The sequence below is a fragment of the Calliphora vicina genome, chromosome 1, assembly GCF_958450345.1.
Source record: "Calliphora vicina chromosome 1, idCalVici1.1, whole genome shotgun sequence".
Lineage (NCBI taxonomy): Eukaryota > Metazoa > Arthropoda > Insecta > Diptera > Calliphoridae > Calliphora > Calliphora vicina.
This window is the reverse complement of record NC_088780.1, coordinates 62,835,962-62,853,553: the sequence shown is the minus strand read 5'-3', so window position 1 is coordinate 62,853,553 and position 17,592 is coordinate 62,835,962. Positions and strand designations below refer to the sequence as shown.

Here is a 17,592-nt window from a genome sequence, read left to right as displayed (position 1 = left end):
CGTATTCAGATTGAAATGTTGCGAATAATTCATTCAGGTTACAGAGAACCATTCTCTTCTGCATTTGAACTTTCTTGCCATCGATTCGTACAGACATCCAGTCTTTCATCCCTGGCATCAGGCGACTCATATCATCTCGCTGATAAAACTGAGTTATTAGAGATTTAGTATCGCACTCCAAAAAAATCAATTTAAAAACATTTGTCTTGAGTTACAAAACATTTATTTTGATAGATATCCCACTCGCATCCCACTAAGCGACCAAAAAGGTTTTAAAGGAAAAGACCTAAGCTTTCTTTTGAGAAAAAAAAATTAATAAAAAAAGAGTCCATTTTGGAAAAAAAAAAGTCAAAAAGGTTTTTGATTTTTCAAAAAAAAGTAAAAAATTGTATGTCTTGAGTTACAAAACATTTTTTTTATAGATATCCCAATCGCATCCCACTAAGCGACAAAAAGGGTGTTAAAGGAAAACACATAAGCTTTCTTCTGAGCAATTGAGCAAAAAAAATTAAAAAATGGGTCCATTTTTTTAAAAAAAGTCAACAAAGTTTTTGATTTTGCAAAAAAATTCAAAAATTTTAAATCTTGAGTTACAAAATATTTTTTTTGATAGATATCGCACTCGCATCCCACTAAGCGACCATATAGGTCGCTTAGGAAAAGACCTAAGCTTTCTTAAAAAAAATAAAAAGGGCCCATTTTGAAAAAAAAATCAAAAATATTTTTGATTTAAAAAAAAATCAAAAATATTTTATTAAATTTTTTTAATTTTTTTTTTCCAAAGATTGCATAAATAGCTATCTAAACTATTTGGGACACATTTTGCTAAGAACAATAGGTAATAAGTTATATGGATAAAAAAAACACCTGTTTGGCCAAAATGTCAAATTTTGACCTCCTATAACTCAGAGAGTTCTTGACCGATCTTGTTGAAAAATTGTGTCCGAATTACTATCCAATAGAACTAACATTGGTGCAAATTTCATCGCGATCGGAAGACATCGATTTCAAAAGTTGGTTCACTTGACGTGAAATGCCCCATATTTATTTATAAAACATCAACAATTAACAGTGGTCCATAATCATAGTCAAACACTAAAGTCGGTTCTTTTTAGAAACAACTTTAAAATAAAAACCTGCTTTTAATTATTTTGGAACTATAGTCAAAATTAAAGTGTGTTTTAAATTGAACCGACTTTAACTGGGTGCCACCTCAAATGTAGAAAATGTTTTTATACAATATACAAAAAAATATAGAAAAGTGGCACCGCTGAACAGCTGACATAGAAAATTAAAAAAAAAATAAACAAAAAAGGTAAACAATAAAAGTAACAGCGAAATCTAAAGAAAATGGAAAAATAAGATTAATATCATAATTAGGATATTTTGGTTCTAATTTTATTGATAACTATTCAATAATTGCAAAATCTCTGCCAATATCTTGTAACATAAACATTTTTGATTTTAGTCGAACTTTTTTACTTGGTGAAGAACAGTTGATGCTGTTGTTAAATGAGTTAAAAACCGCTTCAGTTAGTTTTATATTTACAGTCGACTTAAACGTCAAAAGTATATTTTATATTGTCTATGGTAGACCTAAATAAAGTCCACTCTTAAGTAAAGACGACTTTATTTCTCTTAAAATATACTTTATTTCTGACTATGATTATGGGCCAGTGATTTTATCTTTTCTTACATTGCATATTTTCTTCTTTGTTTTATTTTATTGTTATCGCAAGAAAATAAAAAAAAAACGAGTTGGATTGCATTCGTTTACTTTCCGTATTTTTGAGATTAATTTTTACGTTTCAATTATTTTATATTTCTGGGGGTCGATTTCGGTTCTGTGAAACGGTGAAATGAAAAACTTTTCATTTTCGTTTTCATAAGAACTTTTCATATTATCATTTCACAATTACACAAATTGCGATTCCCGTTCTCCAATTTGATTTATTCAACTTTTTCTTTTCATATGAAAACATTTGAATTTATTTATCATTTTTTCACTATACGAGAATCAGAAACTTTGAAAATATGAAAAAACTTTTTATTTCACCGTTTCACAGAACCAGAATCGACCCCTGTTCTTTAATAACTTGATGTCAAAAGTAAGTATTAAATTCGGAAAACTAAAAAAGCGGGAATTATGAATCCCGCACGGGACGCGAGTGTAGAGTGTGTTTTACACAGGTTTAGGTTAGTTGAAAAGAGAATGAGAAAAATGTCTGCCTTTCAATTTCTGCATTGTAAAAGGGGACTTAACAAGGTGAGTGCGTCACGGCAACAAATACAACAATACAAAAACAATGTAGAGTAAATGTCAAAATCAAGGCTAATTAAAATATTACTATTTTATTATACCCTTCGCCATGAGTGGCAAGGGTATATATAAGTTTGTCATTCCGTTTGTAATTTCTACATTTTTCATTTGCGACCTCATAAAGTATATATATTTTGGATCGTTATAGATAGCGGAGTCGATATAGCCATGTCCGTCTGTATGTTGAAATCAACTTTCCAAATCCCCTAAATAACTTACAAACATGATTGATACATCAAAATCTCCGGAATTTTTTCGGCTCGGCTCGATAAAATTGGTCCACAAATGGCCGAGATATAAGCAAAAAACCCATGTATTTTGTTAGTGTTTCATGAAATCATGTACATATATAATAGCATAATAAAAAGAAAACAAAAGTTTAGTTGTGTGTATATATGTATGTAGATTAGACCGTCTCACTTTTAATTTTTTTCGAAATTCCTTCAGGCACATTTCTTAATCTACTCTAAAAACCAAGAATTTTGGTGTATAACACTTAAATATTGGTGAACGGGAAGTGGTCTCTCAAATCGTTTTTTCGTTTTTTTTTCCAAAAAATTAAAAAAACTTGCTTTAGTAATTTGCCTCTAACTCAAACGATTCTTAACGGATTTAAACCTAATTACTTGCATTACTAAGCTAATTAAATTTCCTAAATGTTTCTTAAAGCAACATTGCCATTTTATGGATGGTTTTTTTATTAATAGCATTACAAATTCAGATTTTTTTAATTTTTGCTTACCTTTTCTTATATAAAAATTGAACGAGGCAAAATGTTTATATTCTGTAAATGCAGTTTGGTAGGAAATTTTAAAATAAAGATTTTGGTGTAAATAACATTAGCATTCTGTTAAGAAAAACTGCAGTTTTAGTTGAAATGACTTATAATAAATACATTAATATAAAGTAAAAAGAGATTGCTGTTTTTTTTATTTTTTAAAATTTGTTAAAAGTGTACTTTTGTTGGACGAAATGGCATCCGCTTTAAAAGTGCAAATTTTTAAAGGACGGTCAAAGAGAATCCCGCAATTCCTAAAAATTGGAGCGAAAATCCCAAAAATAGTTTTTTTTTAAATTTTTCCATCGGGGCTGAGAAAATGCTTTATGGTTAAATAAAGTACACATCGAAGTTTCCAAAGATGCTTTCCGTTTTCTGATCCGAGCTTTGGGAGTTTAGAACATGTGGCCCAAAGTTGAAATTTAGATAAAAATTTGTCAAATTCCGAAGGTCGTAATATTCGGTAAGCAAAAATTAAAAAAAATGATAAATTTGTATTTGAAAATCTGAATTTGTAATGCTATGAATAAAAAACCATCGAACAAAATGGCAATGTTGCTTTAAGAAACATTTAGGAAATTTAATTAGCTTTCTAATGCATGCAATTAAGTTCAAATCCGTTAAGACGTGCTTGAGTTAGAAGCAAATTACTAAAGAATGATATTTTAATTTTATGGAAAAAATGCATTTTGCCTAAAAAACGAAAAAGCGATTTGAGAGACCACTTCCCGTTCATCCATATTTAAGTGTTATTCACCAAAATTCTTGGTTTTTAGAGTAGATTCAGAAAATCGATGAGCCTGAAGGAATTTCGAAAAAAGTGTAAAAACTGAGACGGTCTAATGTAGATGTGTAATACTCATTGAGTATATTCACCAATTCTATTTTGTTTCTTTGTAAATCTTATTCCAAGGCGAATTTATATACAAGGTGGTGTCCAAGGCGAATTTATAGAAGGTGACGACAGAACTACAACAAATACAACATATACAAAAACAACAGGTACTTTGTTTTTGTAAAAAGATAAGTGAACTGTCAAAGTTGCCTGTGGTTGTTTTTGCTTTTGGGTTTGTTGTATTTTTCGCCACAACAAACACAAGTGAATTGACAGTTCACTTGTCTAAACAACTGAATAAAAAAAATAATCAGCTGTTCTTCTGTCGTCACCTTCTATAGATTCGCCTTGGTGGTGTCGGTGTCGAATTCAGGAAAATACGAGCGAATTCATTATTTTTTTATATATGGAGCAAGGCGAATTTATATACAAGGTGGTGTCGGTGGCGAATTCATGCAAATACCAGCGAATTCATGCATTTTTTATATATGGAGTTTGACATTCGAAACAATGAGGGAGTGGTTTTGAATGTCAAACTCCATATATAAAAAATTAATGAATTCGCTCGTATTTTCCTGAATTCGCCACCGACACCACCTTGTATATAAATTCGCCTTGATATGGAGTTTGACATTCAAAACCACTCTCTCATTGTTTCGAATGTTAAACTCCATATATAAAAAATGCATGAATTCGCTCGTATTTGCCTGAATTTGCCACCATGTATTACTACGTTTATACGCACGACTTATTCGCAAATTTGGTTTGGTTTATTTTTTTTATTTTTGTTGTTGTTATTTTTTTTCAACATACAATTGCGCAAGTCTTGTTTTGTTTATTTGGTTAGTTTTCACTGAGCGGTCAAAGTGTAAATCAATGATGTTCATTTCATTGTGCTTTCGCGCTGAGCAACAACACACATATTCTTATTCTCTTTAAAAGAGCATAACAAATGTCTAATTTTTTCAGAAATTCATTAAGCATTGTTGTTGGTTGGTCTTTGGACGAAGCATAGCAAACACACGCGTTTCAATTACAATTGAACACAAAACAACAAAGTCAGAAATAAATAAAAAATTTGAGAGAATTTCGGCCGTATAATGTATATTCTTTTATTTCCTTAAAATTTAAATTAGACCCCTTTCACACTAGGCAATTTAGTTGCGCAAGTCTCTTGTGTTTGTAGATGTCAGAGGTAATGTCGGGTTATGGAGAAGAAAATTTAGCATGCTGTTTTGTTGTTGGGCAAGAGACTTGCGCAACTAATGGTGTTTTCTTTTCTGGCATAAATGATGCATTTATTCTGCCTTTTACCCTTCTTTGTGTTCTTTTCTGAAAAAATGTAGTTTGGTCATGTTCTTTTCTAATAATGTTACCATAAATCCCTGAATATATGCAACATGTTTCACCCTCAATTTTAACAAAGGGTTAGAAATGCACTACTTTTTATGTAAGCAAAAAGTATAGTTTCATAATATTTAGAAGCTACATAAGAGAAAAGTGCATAAATGGTAATGATTTTTGTTCTATTGTGATCGTTAAAAATGCAACACATTATGAGGGTATGGGTAACATTTAATAAATGGTACAAAATATATAGGCAACATTTTGTGTCAGAAAAGAAAACACCATAAATTGCCTAGTGTGAAAGGGGTCTTACATTCATTTAATAAATTGGTTATATCTGGCAAAAATTCTAAATCTAAACAGTCGTTATTTTGTTCTTATTTTAAGTGTTTGACATTATGTTTGCTGGGTAGCTAGCTCTCTCACCAATACATCTTCATTTTTATTTTTGAACATCACTGGTGTAAATACATATGATTGTCCGGTTTCATGATTTTCTTCATGTAAGTCCCCTTTTACAATGCAGAAATTGAAAGGCAGACATTTTTCTCATTCTCTTTTGAACTAACCTAAACCTGTGTAAAACACACTCTACCTCTACAACCCCTCGCCCACAAACTTCGTCTGTCTGCCTTTCAATTTCTTCATTGTAAAAGGGGTCTTATTGGTATATGAAGAGTTTTGCATGTGTAAAGACGTATATATTTATAAATACATTTGTTTGTTGTTGTTTTTTTTTTCAATACACAAACCTTCATCACTGCAGTAGTGCGATTCACTAACTTTTATAACGATAATCGTATCGTTAAAATAAATATAACGAAAATTTATCGAATTTGCTATTCAGTAACATTTTTAATGACATTCGCTGTCGGTTGAAGTCAGCTGTTACTTAAAGCAGTTTTTTTTTTCGTTATGTTAGCGACAATAATTTAAGTTGTGTTTATTTAATCGATAAAGTGTATTTGCAATTTTTTCTTCGTCATCTTCATCTTTTGTAGCTGGAACTATCGTAAAAATAATGGAAACACAATTTTGTTTACTTAACTTATTAATATTTACAATAAAATATAAAAAAATAAGCTGAAAAATAGGGGAATTTGAAGATTATACTACTAATTATTCACCTGGAAGAAGTACTTATTTTTGCTCGCGATGTCCCAAAAGTAATCCTTTACATTTTGGAAGGAAATAAGTTGTTTTGTTAGTAGAATTATTCATAAAAATATGTATTTACTAAAAAAAATAAATAAAAAAAAGTAAGTCGCAGCCAAGTGTCGAACCAATAACCTTCCGATTGCTAGTCAACGTTGTACTCACTACACCACTGGTTAATTATTTTATTGTGTGTCAAATAATGGTTTTCTACTTTTCGCTTATTTTGATATTTTGTAGACAGAGATGTCATATCTTAAACAATCGTTAAAAATAAATTACTGAATCACACTATCGTTACTGCAAGCGATTATTTATGTCGATAAACATTACGATTGTCGGTTCGTTAAAAGTTAGTGAATCGCACTACATGTCTTGTATTTAGTATTTATATTAAAGTATACTTTGGTGAAGGGTATATAAGGTTCGGCACAGTCGAATATAGCTCTGTTACTTGTTAACAATAACAAATGTAAACATAAACATAGTTTGACAGAACACCTACACTAAACCACGGCGAATTAAGAAACAGCTGATTTTATGTACTCACAATGAAAGAGTTGTTTCAAATGTCAAACTCCATACATAAAAAATTAATAAATTCGCTCTTATTTTCCTGAATTCGCCACCAACACCACCTTGTATAAAAATTATTTTAAACTTTTTAATAATGAAATTGTGAACATTGATGAATTATTTAAGGTTTTTTAAGGAAAAAAAAAAGAAAACTTCTGTCAAAATTTATTTATCGGTACTACACTAAAAGGTGGCCGATGCTACATCATCATCAGTTTGAGGTATGTTCAGTTGCTCCTACGTGATTAATGAAGTGATTAAGATTTAATCATGTCAATTTGAAGTGATTAACAAATCATTTAAATGTATGGATAATCATCTCGATTTTGAAGTGATTAGAGCTTAATCACGTTTGAGATGATTAACTCTGCAAATGTGAACATAGTATTAAACGCGTTTAAAAGCCCAAGTGTGAACATAGCATTACACGGCCAAAGGCCAGCTATGCAGAAATTATGAATATTAACAAAAATTATGAAAATATAAACTGTTACTAGGATCTTGATTTGTTCCAAAATTAATTTTAGATAATAAATTTCTTTAAAAAATAGCATAAAAAGCTAAATTTATTTTTGTACACTGTTTTTGTACACATTTGTACATTATTATATTTAGTTTTTATATTTTAAATTTGAATTAATGATGTTATTATTGTATAACATGGTTATTAATCTAACAATACATGTATAATTGGCCACGAAGGCTTTTATGTATTGAAATCAATAAAAATAAAAAAAAAATAAAAAAATATAAAAAAAAAATAAAAAAAATTGAATATTAGTGAACATCAAAGTCATAACATAGTTTCAACCTTAATTAACGTGAATGTCTGAACATAGTATTACAGACGCTATATAAAGTTCATTGGCTAAGTGTATGAAATATTAAAATTTAGCTTGGCAATCATATTAGCAAAAAGTAGCATTCACTGAACATACCTTTTTGCTTTAGATGAAAAAAATAATCAGGATATCTTATTGGAAAATATTTGGGCGTCTAAAAATAGTTCTATATTCCTAAACAACGAAATATTGGGTCAAAATTAAAATATGTCTGAGATGTGTGAACCTTTAACCCTGGCTAGAGGTGATTTCATTTCTAAATTATATTGATATCCAAAATATCATAGTTTGTTCTTTTACAGATGTTAAACGATCGATTGAACTATTAGAGAAATTACAGGCTAGTGGAGACTTTCCTACCACCAAATTGGCTGCATTGCAAAAAGTGTTACAGAGTGAATTTCTCAATGCTGTCCGTGAGGTGTACGAACATGTATATGAAACTGTAGATATTCAAGGCTCACAAGATGTACGTGCTTCTGCAACAGCAAAGGCAACTGTAGCTGCGTTTGCTGCAAGTGAAGGTCATGCTCATCCTCGCGTCGTAGAGTTACCAAAAACGGAAGAAGGTAAATATATATTTTAGAACTTAATTTTCTGATAAATTGTTAAATTATTATACTAAATTATTAAACTTTGATAGAAATTTGCGTACCTATTTGTATATAGTTTACAATACCAGAGTAATATTAATTTTTCAACAGGTCTTGGTTTTAATGTAATGGGTGGAAAAGAACAAAACTCCCCTATATATATTTCACGTATAATCCCTGGAGGTGTTGCTGATCGTCATGGTGGCTTAAAACGAGGTGATCAACTATTATCTGTTAATGGTGTGGTAGGTTATATGTTTATGCTATAGTATTTTTATTTAATATTACACCCATTTAGATTATATTTTGTTTATTAGTTTTTTATTCGAAAATTTTATTGTGATATTACATTTATAGGTATAAAGTTTTTCCATGAGTAAATAGAGCTGAACGTAACATACATGTACTTAAATCTGACTTATACATAAAATTCTACAGGATAAAGTAATACACATTCAGAATGGACAGAATATTCCTTATTTAGCATTTATCATATTAACTAATGCTTTTTATACCCTTCACCTTCGTGAGAAGGGTATATATAAATTTGTCATTCCGTTTGTAATTTCCGCCTGCTGAGATATGAGGAAAAACCAGAACAACCTCGATTTTTGACCTATATCTGGATTACTAAGTCATTAATATAGACAATATGCATATCTAATGATAGATATTTCAAAGACCATATCACTCGACGCCGGAAAAATAATTTAAAATAAAATAAGGCACTAAATATCTGCTGTAATTTGTCCGAAATAAAATAATTAAATTATATTTCAATTATTGGTTACGTCTTTTAAGACTTCATTCATAACATTACAACGGACATTGATCAAATAACGCCTTTTCTGTATAATAGAATTCTGTATGTCAGAATTAAAATCTATTCACTTGCTAAGATTCGGTATAACTTTATTTCTATGAAAATATGTTGGAAATCAGTAGCGACTATCTTGAAAATAACTAATCATTTGAAAATTTCAAGATGATTCGATAGTTCTTTATTGCTTTGGATTATGTACTGGTGAAACTCTCAATCAATATCGGAATTCCTATTCCGATTTCGTTAATTCTTTGCATAACATAAACGTTATAAGAATTTTAAAAACAACCACTAATTATTACTCTTTAATTACAAAAGAGCCCTTCTGTTAAACAAGAATTGAAAAGTTTAAATAAAATTTCAAAAAAGTAATCGGGCATATTCTTAAGGATATTGATATTAACACCATCTAAACCTTGGGCGTTATTATTTTTCTATAAAAATATACACTATTTAAATTCAGATAAATTGGTAAGTTTCAAGTTTGATCTGTCAAGAATTTTTTCGTTATGATCATTAATGAATCTTGAAACATTTGTGTCGATAGATGAAGAAGTAATGGTGTGTAAGTTCCCAGCGCCAGTTTTTAAAAAATCACCATTTACATGAAGATCAATAAATGACATTTTATTGCCTTTAATGGCTTTTGTTAATTTTCAAAATTAGCAATAAATTTTTACCATGATTCATTTCAGTTCTTATTAAGGTGGAAATCAATTAGATTATTTAACTACCTCAAAATACTTTCTAATTGATTTTATGAATTATAATCCCTACATCTTTGATATTTTCGTTTGTACTTATTTATCGGACGATATTAAATTTTATTTATTATAAAATCATCCAAAGATTGTTTTTATTTAAATATGACGGATTGTAAAGGAAAAATATTTCGTTTAGTGTAAGAAATTAAAAGAAAACATAACGCCTCTCACGATTCGAATATTTTCGCATATTTCTAGATGTACCTCAAAATGAGTTCCGTTTTATGTCACGTACGATATACCCTTATTTCGCTCAATATTTTGGACAACAATATTTCGAAAAAAAACTTTTTATTATTTTAAAATATAGTACCCTCTGAATGGATCATAAATACCAAATTATTTTTCAGATACTCTTATTTTTGGAAAATCTATTCCACTCTATAGGCGTACAAATGTCACGTACGAAGCTCAGCCATCAAAAAAACAAAAATGTTTGCTTTTCATACTTCTGACCCCTAATTTCATTCTCCACCTAACTTCTGATTACTGGCCAGTCTGCACGATAATACCAGGGAACTGAATATGTCATATTTTCAACATGTGCAGAAATAAACCAAGAAAATGGTACATGAACCGACTGTAAAATATTTGTATTTGTCCCAAGGATTGAAAAATTGAAACGCGAGTTTGTTAAAAGTACGACTACTGTAGACGGCTGGACTGTGTTGATATTTTGTCCAAAGCAAGTATATTTAGTAATATAATATACATACAGTATTGCCCATAACTAAAGCACCCCCTCAGTGCATTTTTTTCATATGGTATATTTTTGTATAAAAACAAAGTTTTAAATATCTATTATGTATTTTCATTTGTTAATATGTTTATTATTGATAAACAAATACTTTCAAAGTTAACCTTTCTATAAGAGGTAACTTAAAATCAAAAAATATTTGAAGGTAGAAAATGAAACGGACAAAACTAAAGCACCCCTTCAAGAATATACTATAAAAAAAAATTTAATTAATTTTTTGTTGCAAATCCTTTGTTTTGGATGGCACAAGAACATCTCTTAGCATAGAAGATATTATGTTTTTATGGCGTTTTTCGATATTCCTTCCCAGGCTATTTTAACGGCATGAAATATATCGTGAAAATTGCCGATCCTATATTCAATTTTCACGATTTATTTTCAAATTAATAATGTGCCACAAGTTCTCAATAGGATTAAGATCGGGAGATTGACCAGGCCAATGAAGAACATGAATCTTATTGCTCTGAAGCCAAGTCTTACAATCTTTGGAGGTGTACATGAAGCGATCCATAATCCCATAAATATTATGATTTGGCCCAAATCCTTGACCAAAAAAGCATACCCAGGGAATCATTTTTATACCCTACACCACCATAGTGGGGAGGGTATTATGCGTTTGTGCAGATGTGTGTATCGCCAAAAAATATTGGTCTAACACCTTGTGCGCAGAGTACAGGTCGCAATTTTGAAGATATTTCGATAAAATTTGGTACATATATTTTTTTCGGCCCAAGGACGAAGCCTATTGAAACTGGCTGAAATCGGTCCATTATTTCACCTAGCCCCCATACAAATGTCCTCTCGAAATTGGACTTTATCGGTCATAAATGTTTAATTTATATATGTATCTACACAAATTTCGCTCCAAATAAGTTTTATATATACAAAATTCATGTCACCAAATTTTGTTACGATCGGTCCATAATTAGTCATAGCTCCCATATAGACCCGCTTCCGAAAATCACTTTAACGTGCTTAAATCACTTAAAAATGTTGGTATATACACAAAATTCAACATAAATAACTTTCATATAGTCATAAATCACACGACCTAATTTTATGGTGATCGGTCCATAATTGGTCATAGCTTTCGGAAGTGGGCCTTATATCCCACTTCCGAAAGCTATGACTCACGAATATAAATTGATATTTTTACTCATTTACTTGGTGTAGGGTATTATATGGTCGGGCTTGACCGACCATACTTTCTTATTTGTTATTTTTGTCGTAGCTTTTGTTTTTAAATACATCTGAATACAGCTTTCCAAATGCACGGGAATGACGTGTATTATTTTGGTGTTCTTACCTTGGAAATTGAAGAAAATCATGTCCATATACTTCAAAATAAGAAACATTAGTTAATCTGCTGGTCGCCATTAATCTATATGTTACTCGTTGCCGGATCTGTAAATATTTTTGTCTACTGGAGCACTTTGGGTCATCAGCTCGAGATTAACACCTTAAATTCTTTTTTATGTAGTTATAACACTTGTAGAGGTTTTCACCAATACACAGCAATATTATAAAAATATATTATTGAAAAATATATTATTGAAACCCGATCAGATAAAGCGCGTCATCTACATTAGATCTTTTCGTTTGTAATTCTTTTACGCTTAAAGGACTTATTAATTTTTAATTTAAAAGAATCGAAATGTGTACGTAATTGTCGTTCTAATGAGATATAAAAGACAACAATTGGTTAAAAAATATAAAAGTTATTAAAAATTCCACATTGCCATTAACGTGTCTCAGGCCACTAGAACAAGAAATGTAGGAACAAAATTAACATATTTTGAGAAATATTAAAATAAAAGCTCATTTTTACTTAAAATATATATACTTGTATATGAGTTTTTGTCTTCGTAGGATACCGTTAACCTATTCTTAGGTATGAACAAAAAATAAAATTTTTTTAACGGCAGTTTCAAGAAAAATTTTCGATAAAAATTTATTTTTTGTCCATATGTTGGCGAATGACCTAAATTTCCTTACTATTATGAATTTTAAGTAAAACCTATTCAGAATATTATAGTCTAGGTAATTTCAAATATAGTCTGAAAGTTTTACTAAAATCGGAAATCGTGAAGGTCAAATGTTTCAATATTCCGAATTTCTCGTGGAAAGATATCGAAATGTTATATATTTTTGAACCGATTTTGATATGTATTTACGTTGATTAATTAGGAGAAAACTAATTTTTTCTATGCACTGTTAATAAGCGCTTAATTTTACATATACACAATCTACAATATTTTATAATCATTCGACTTATTTTTTTTTTTATTTTTTAGTCTGTTGAGGGAGAAAATCATGAAAAAGCTGTCGAACTTCTTAAACAAGCAGTTGGCTCTGTTAAACTTGTTGTACGATACACACCAAAAGTTTTGGAAGAAATGGAAATGCGTTTCGATAAGCAACGTACTACGCGTCGAAGACAATAATGTTATTTTAATGATAATCTTATTAATGTATTAAATGGATAATGCATTATATTATTTAAGAATCTGAATGCAAGTAATTTATGTATTTGTGTATAATTTATTTAACCATTTAATAAACAAATGTGTTTAAAATCCATATTATTTGTATTTTTTTGTGAATTAAATTTCTTACGAAATTCATTATATTTTTGCGATGGTCAAATACTGTTTTTAGTACAAAATCGTAATAATTGCACTAAAAATTGGCGATCGACAAAGAAATTGTGGAATCGTCAAAAAAAAATCGGAAAAAATAATCCAATATAAATATCACAAATTATACAGATATGAATCAGCTGCCTCAGTTGCCTATTGAAAATTGTATTTTTGCTCTCGCTCTGCAAACAACAACCATTGAAAAATGTTTGCGGAACATCAAAATAACATACGGTTCGATATTAATTTTTTGAAAACTGACATTTGTTGCATATTTGAAATAATCTGTGATAAATATATTTAAATAATTAATCTTGTAAAATAGGTGTTACATATTTAGAATTATTAAAACTAGAAATATGTATGTTTAATATTTTTTTTACATACATATGAATTATATGCAGTTCACATATATTTTTATTTGTTTTACTATACATATTTAATTTTTAGATTAGATGGAAAGAAAAATTGGTTTGAAAAAAGGGAATTTTCAATGATATTCGTAAGCATTTAACATGTCTTTGGGGTTCCCTAAAAATCTTCATATAACTGTTTTCAGTGATAACCAGACATCAAAATCGTTTTTAGTAAGTTCGTCATCACTTAACTTTGAAAATACTGTCTTTAAATATAACAAGTAAGAGTGCTATATTCGGCTATGCCGAATCTTATATACCCTTCACCTTTGTTGTGGATGCATTATTTTTTATAATTAGTATATATGTATGTACATTAAGGTGGACCCCCAATGTATGAAAAAATTTAAAACTCATCTGTTTCAAAAACGAAGGGCAGTTTTGTGTGAGGTTAGGATAAAAAAAAATCTGAAAAAAATTTCAGCTCGATCGGTTAAAAATTGGCGTGCCGCACGGGGGTCAAAGTTCGTGAGAACGAAATTGGTGGTAAATGGATAGAAAAAGGTGCATAACTACTCAGGAGTCACCCCTAGGTAAGTAAAATGTATGAGCAACCCCCATTATTTTCGTATCCCCAATATTCTAGAACAAACATACCTCCTATCTCCAACCGTTCAGGGGGTCCCCATACAAAAAAACTGAATTTTCACGAAAATTTTCCAAATTAAAAATTAATGGAATTACACAAAGTATAAATATGTTCTAAACTTCATTTCGTGAATTACTCTTCACATTTTACTAACATTAATTAAACACCCATTTCTATTGTCAAAGAACGCAAAAAATTGAAGAGACCAATTGGCGATTACTAAAATTAATATCTTAGCAATGGGTACAGTGCAATTCACATCATCTACCGAATCGTCAGACAATGTTGGCGCTGGTGGAATGGAATTGGAAGTGGACGCTCTACCGTCGGCTTCGGAAGTTGTTAAAAGAGGAACACAGTTATTTATCAATGAACGGATCGTTTCTGCTTTGGATAAATGCATGATATCTGACCGAAATGCAATGCATTTAATGGCTGCAGTAGCTGAAGGACTTGGTCACAACGTATCAAATTTGGTATTAAATCGCTCGTCAATTCGAAGATACCATACTGCAAATCGACAAAAAATCGCTGATTTTGTAAAGGAGAACTTACATGTAAGGTTACTTTTCTTATACCAATTTAATTTCAATACTAATATAAATATTTTATTCCATTACAGTTGAAGGCAACAGCATTTTTTGTAGTGCACTGGGATGGCAAAATACTGGAAGACATTACAGGAATGAATAAGATTGATCGCCTTCCGGTTATTGTAACTAATGGCGAAATCGAACATGTAGACATCACATATATGAATTGGTGCTAAGAGCAGTGTTCGAAGAAAAAATTGGAAAAACTTTTGCTCCAGATGTTTCTCTGTTTCGCCGTTTCCATCAGAATTGGGAAAAAATCAATCAGAATGCATTCGAAACTGGAGTGAGCGATGAGATCGTTGCTTCGAAATTAATTACTGCTCCAGATGACATCATTACTTTTTGCATGGTCCAACTACAGAAAAGACAACGTCGTAACGACTATAAGGAACTATTGGAACTGGTTGTTTTATTCCTTGGAGGCGATTTTGGCGAATATAAGTTTAAAGAACTCATACCTATTCACCACGCACGATGGATGTCTAAAGGAATTTATTCACTGAAAATATTTATGTTCAGAGACCAATTTAAACTGGCAAAGTCACAATTGGATGGAATTCGAGATGTATGTGTGTTTATTGTTCGTCTGTACGTGAAAGTCTGGTATCGCTGTACTGAAGCTGTCAAAGCGCCCAACCAGGACTTCAACATTTTGAAAGCACTTCACTCATATGCAGACTTGGATAAGAATTTGTCAAAAGTAATGGTAACAAAGTTTATCAGACATTTGTGGTATCTGGCGGAGGAGGCTATAGCTCTCGCCTACTTTGATTCAGATGTTTCGTGTGACATAAAACGAAAAATGTTGGCAATTATGTGCATATATGATGGAAAAGAAATCCTTGAAGAAAAAGACAAGGAAGTTCAACTTGAAAAAGATGAAGAAACTGGAGAAGAAGATGATGATTGGGATGAAGATGATGAAGGACCTATCCGATGCATGAAAAAAATTGCGGTTAATTTTGCAGAAGTAACTGAGCAATTTTTGTCGAATGACTTGAGCGTTTCGTAACTATGAAAACTATAAACTTTTTTCTACGCTTCAACTTGCCGCATGAATTTATACGATATCCGCCGGAAACGTGGCCACAGCGCGAAGAAATTCACGATTTAAACGACACCGCTGAAAGAGGCGTGAAAATGATGGAGGACTACAATAAAATATTGTGCAGGAACGAATAGGAAAAGCAATATTTGATTCAAGTTGTCGGTGATTATCGCAAAAAATATCCGAGTTTTGAAAAAAGAAATTTAATATAGCATAACATAATTATTCATAAATAACATCAATAAACTAATTTATTTTATTTTTAGTAATTGTATATATTTTTTTTCTATATTGGAAAATTTTCGTGAAAATTCAGTTGTTTTGTATGGGGACCCCCTGAACGGTTGGAGATAGGGGGTATGTTTGTTCTAGAAAAATATTGGGGGTACGAAAATAATGGGGGTTGCTCATACATTTTACCTACCTACGGGTGACTCCTGAGTAGTTATGCACCTTTTTCTATCCATTTACCCATAATTTCGTTCTCACGAACTTTGACCCTCGTGCGGCGGCACGCCAATTTTTAACCGATTGAGCTCAAATTTTTTTCAGATTTTTTTTTATCCTAACCTCACACAAAACTGCCCTTCGTTTTTGGAAAATCGAAAATAAAAAAATAAGGTCCATCTTAATGTACATTGCCCACTTTCAGCGTACAGCATCCTAAATTTATCAAGAACACAAAAAACAACAACAACAACGCCAAACGAAACAAAACACCAAAAGAAAAAACAAAAACAAAATACGCAAGCCAATGAAACCAACACACATCCAAACATACGTTTAATTGTATAAAAAACAACAACAACGCCAAAAGAAACAAAACACAAAAGAAAAACAAAATACGCAAAGCATGCATATCCAAACATACGATTTGTTGCTTTTTTGTCAAAAAAACCAACACACAACCAAACAAAAGTTTAGTTGTATAAAAAACAACAACGCCAAAAGAAACAAAACACAAAAAAAAAACAAAATACGCAAAGCATGCACATCCAAACATACGATTTGTTGTTTTTTTGTCAAAAAAACCAACACACAACCAAACTAAACTTTAGTTGTATAAAAAACAATAACAACGCCAAAAGAAACAAAACACAAAAAAAAACAAAATACACAAAGCTTGCACATCCAAGCATACGTTTTGTTGTTTTTTTGTCAAAGCATGCAATACATTGTGTTTTTTGATGAAATTTTCAGAGGTTGTCTCGAATTTTTGCTCATATCTCCGTTATTTATGGACGGATTTTGCTGATTTTAAATAGCAAAATTCTCGAAAGTATGTCTGACAGACATACATAATTTGGATCCCGGAGATATCTGGGGCCTTCAGAAAATTGATTTCAACAGACAGACAGACAGACGGACATGGCTTAATCGACTCCGCTATCTATAAGGATCCAGAATATATATACTTTATAGGGTCGGAAATGAAAAATGTAGAAATTACAAACGGAATGACAAACTTATATATACCCTTCTCACGAAGCTGAAGGGTATAAAAAGCCATCTCC

At 30.8% G+C, this 17,592-nt stretch overlaps 1 protein-coding gene across 1 annotated transcript; it reads left to right on the top strand.

Moving 5' to 3' along the window:
* Positions 1-7,939: 7,939 nt before the first annotated feature.
* Positions 7,940-13,370, top strand: veli (L27 and PDZ_signaling domain-containing protein veli). Its single transcript, XM_065498709.1, has 4 exons — positions 7,940-8,097; positions 8,156-8,422; positions 8,558-8,691; positions 13,085-13,370. Exons 1-4 carry the CDS (start codon positions 8,061-8,063, stop codon positions 13,232-13,234), a joined length of 588 nt encoding a protein of 195 aa, XP_065354781.1. The 5' UTR covers positions 7,940-8,060; the 3' UTR covers positions 13,235-13,370.
* Positions 13,371-17,592: the final 4,222 nt, after the last annotated feature.

What these genes read in the sequence shown, in the direction of transcription:
- veli (XM_065498709.1), top strand. Translation starts at nt 8,061, where the DNA reads ATGTCTGAGATGTGTGAACCTTTAACCCTGGCTAGAG. An exon ending in ACCTTTAACCCTGGCTAGAG is followed by an intron (nt 8,098 to 8,155) that starts GTGATTTCATTT and finishes GTTCTTTTACAG; the next exon opens with ATGTTAAACGATCGATTGAA. An exon ending in GTTACCAAAAACGGAAGAAG is followed by an intron (nt 8,423 to 8,557) that starts GTAAATATATAT and finishes ATTTTTCAACAG; the next exon opens with GTCTTGGTTTTAATGTAATG.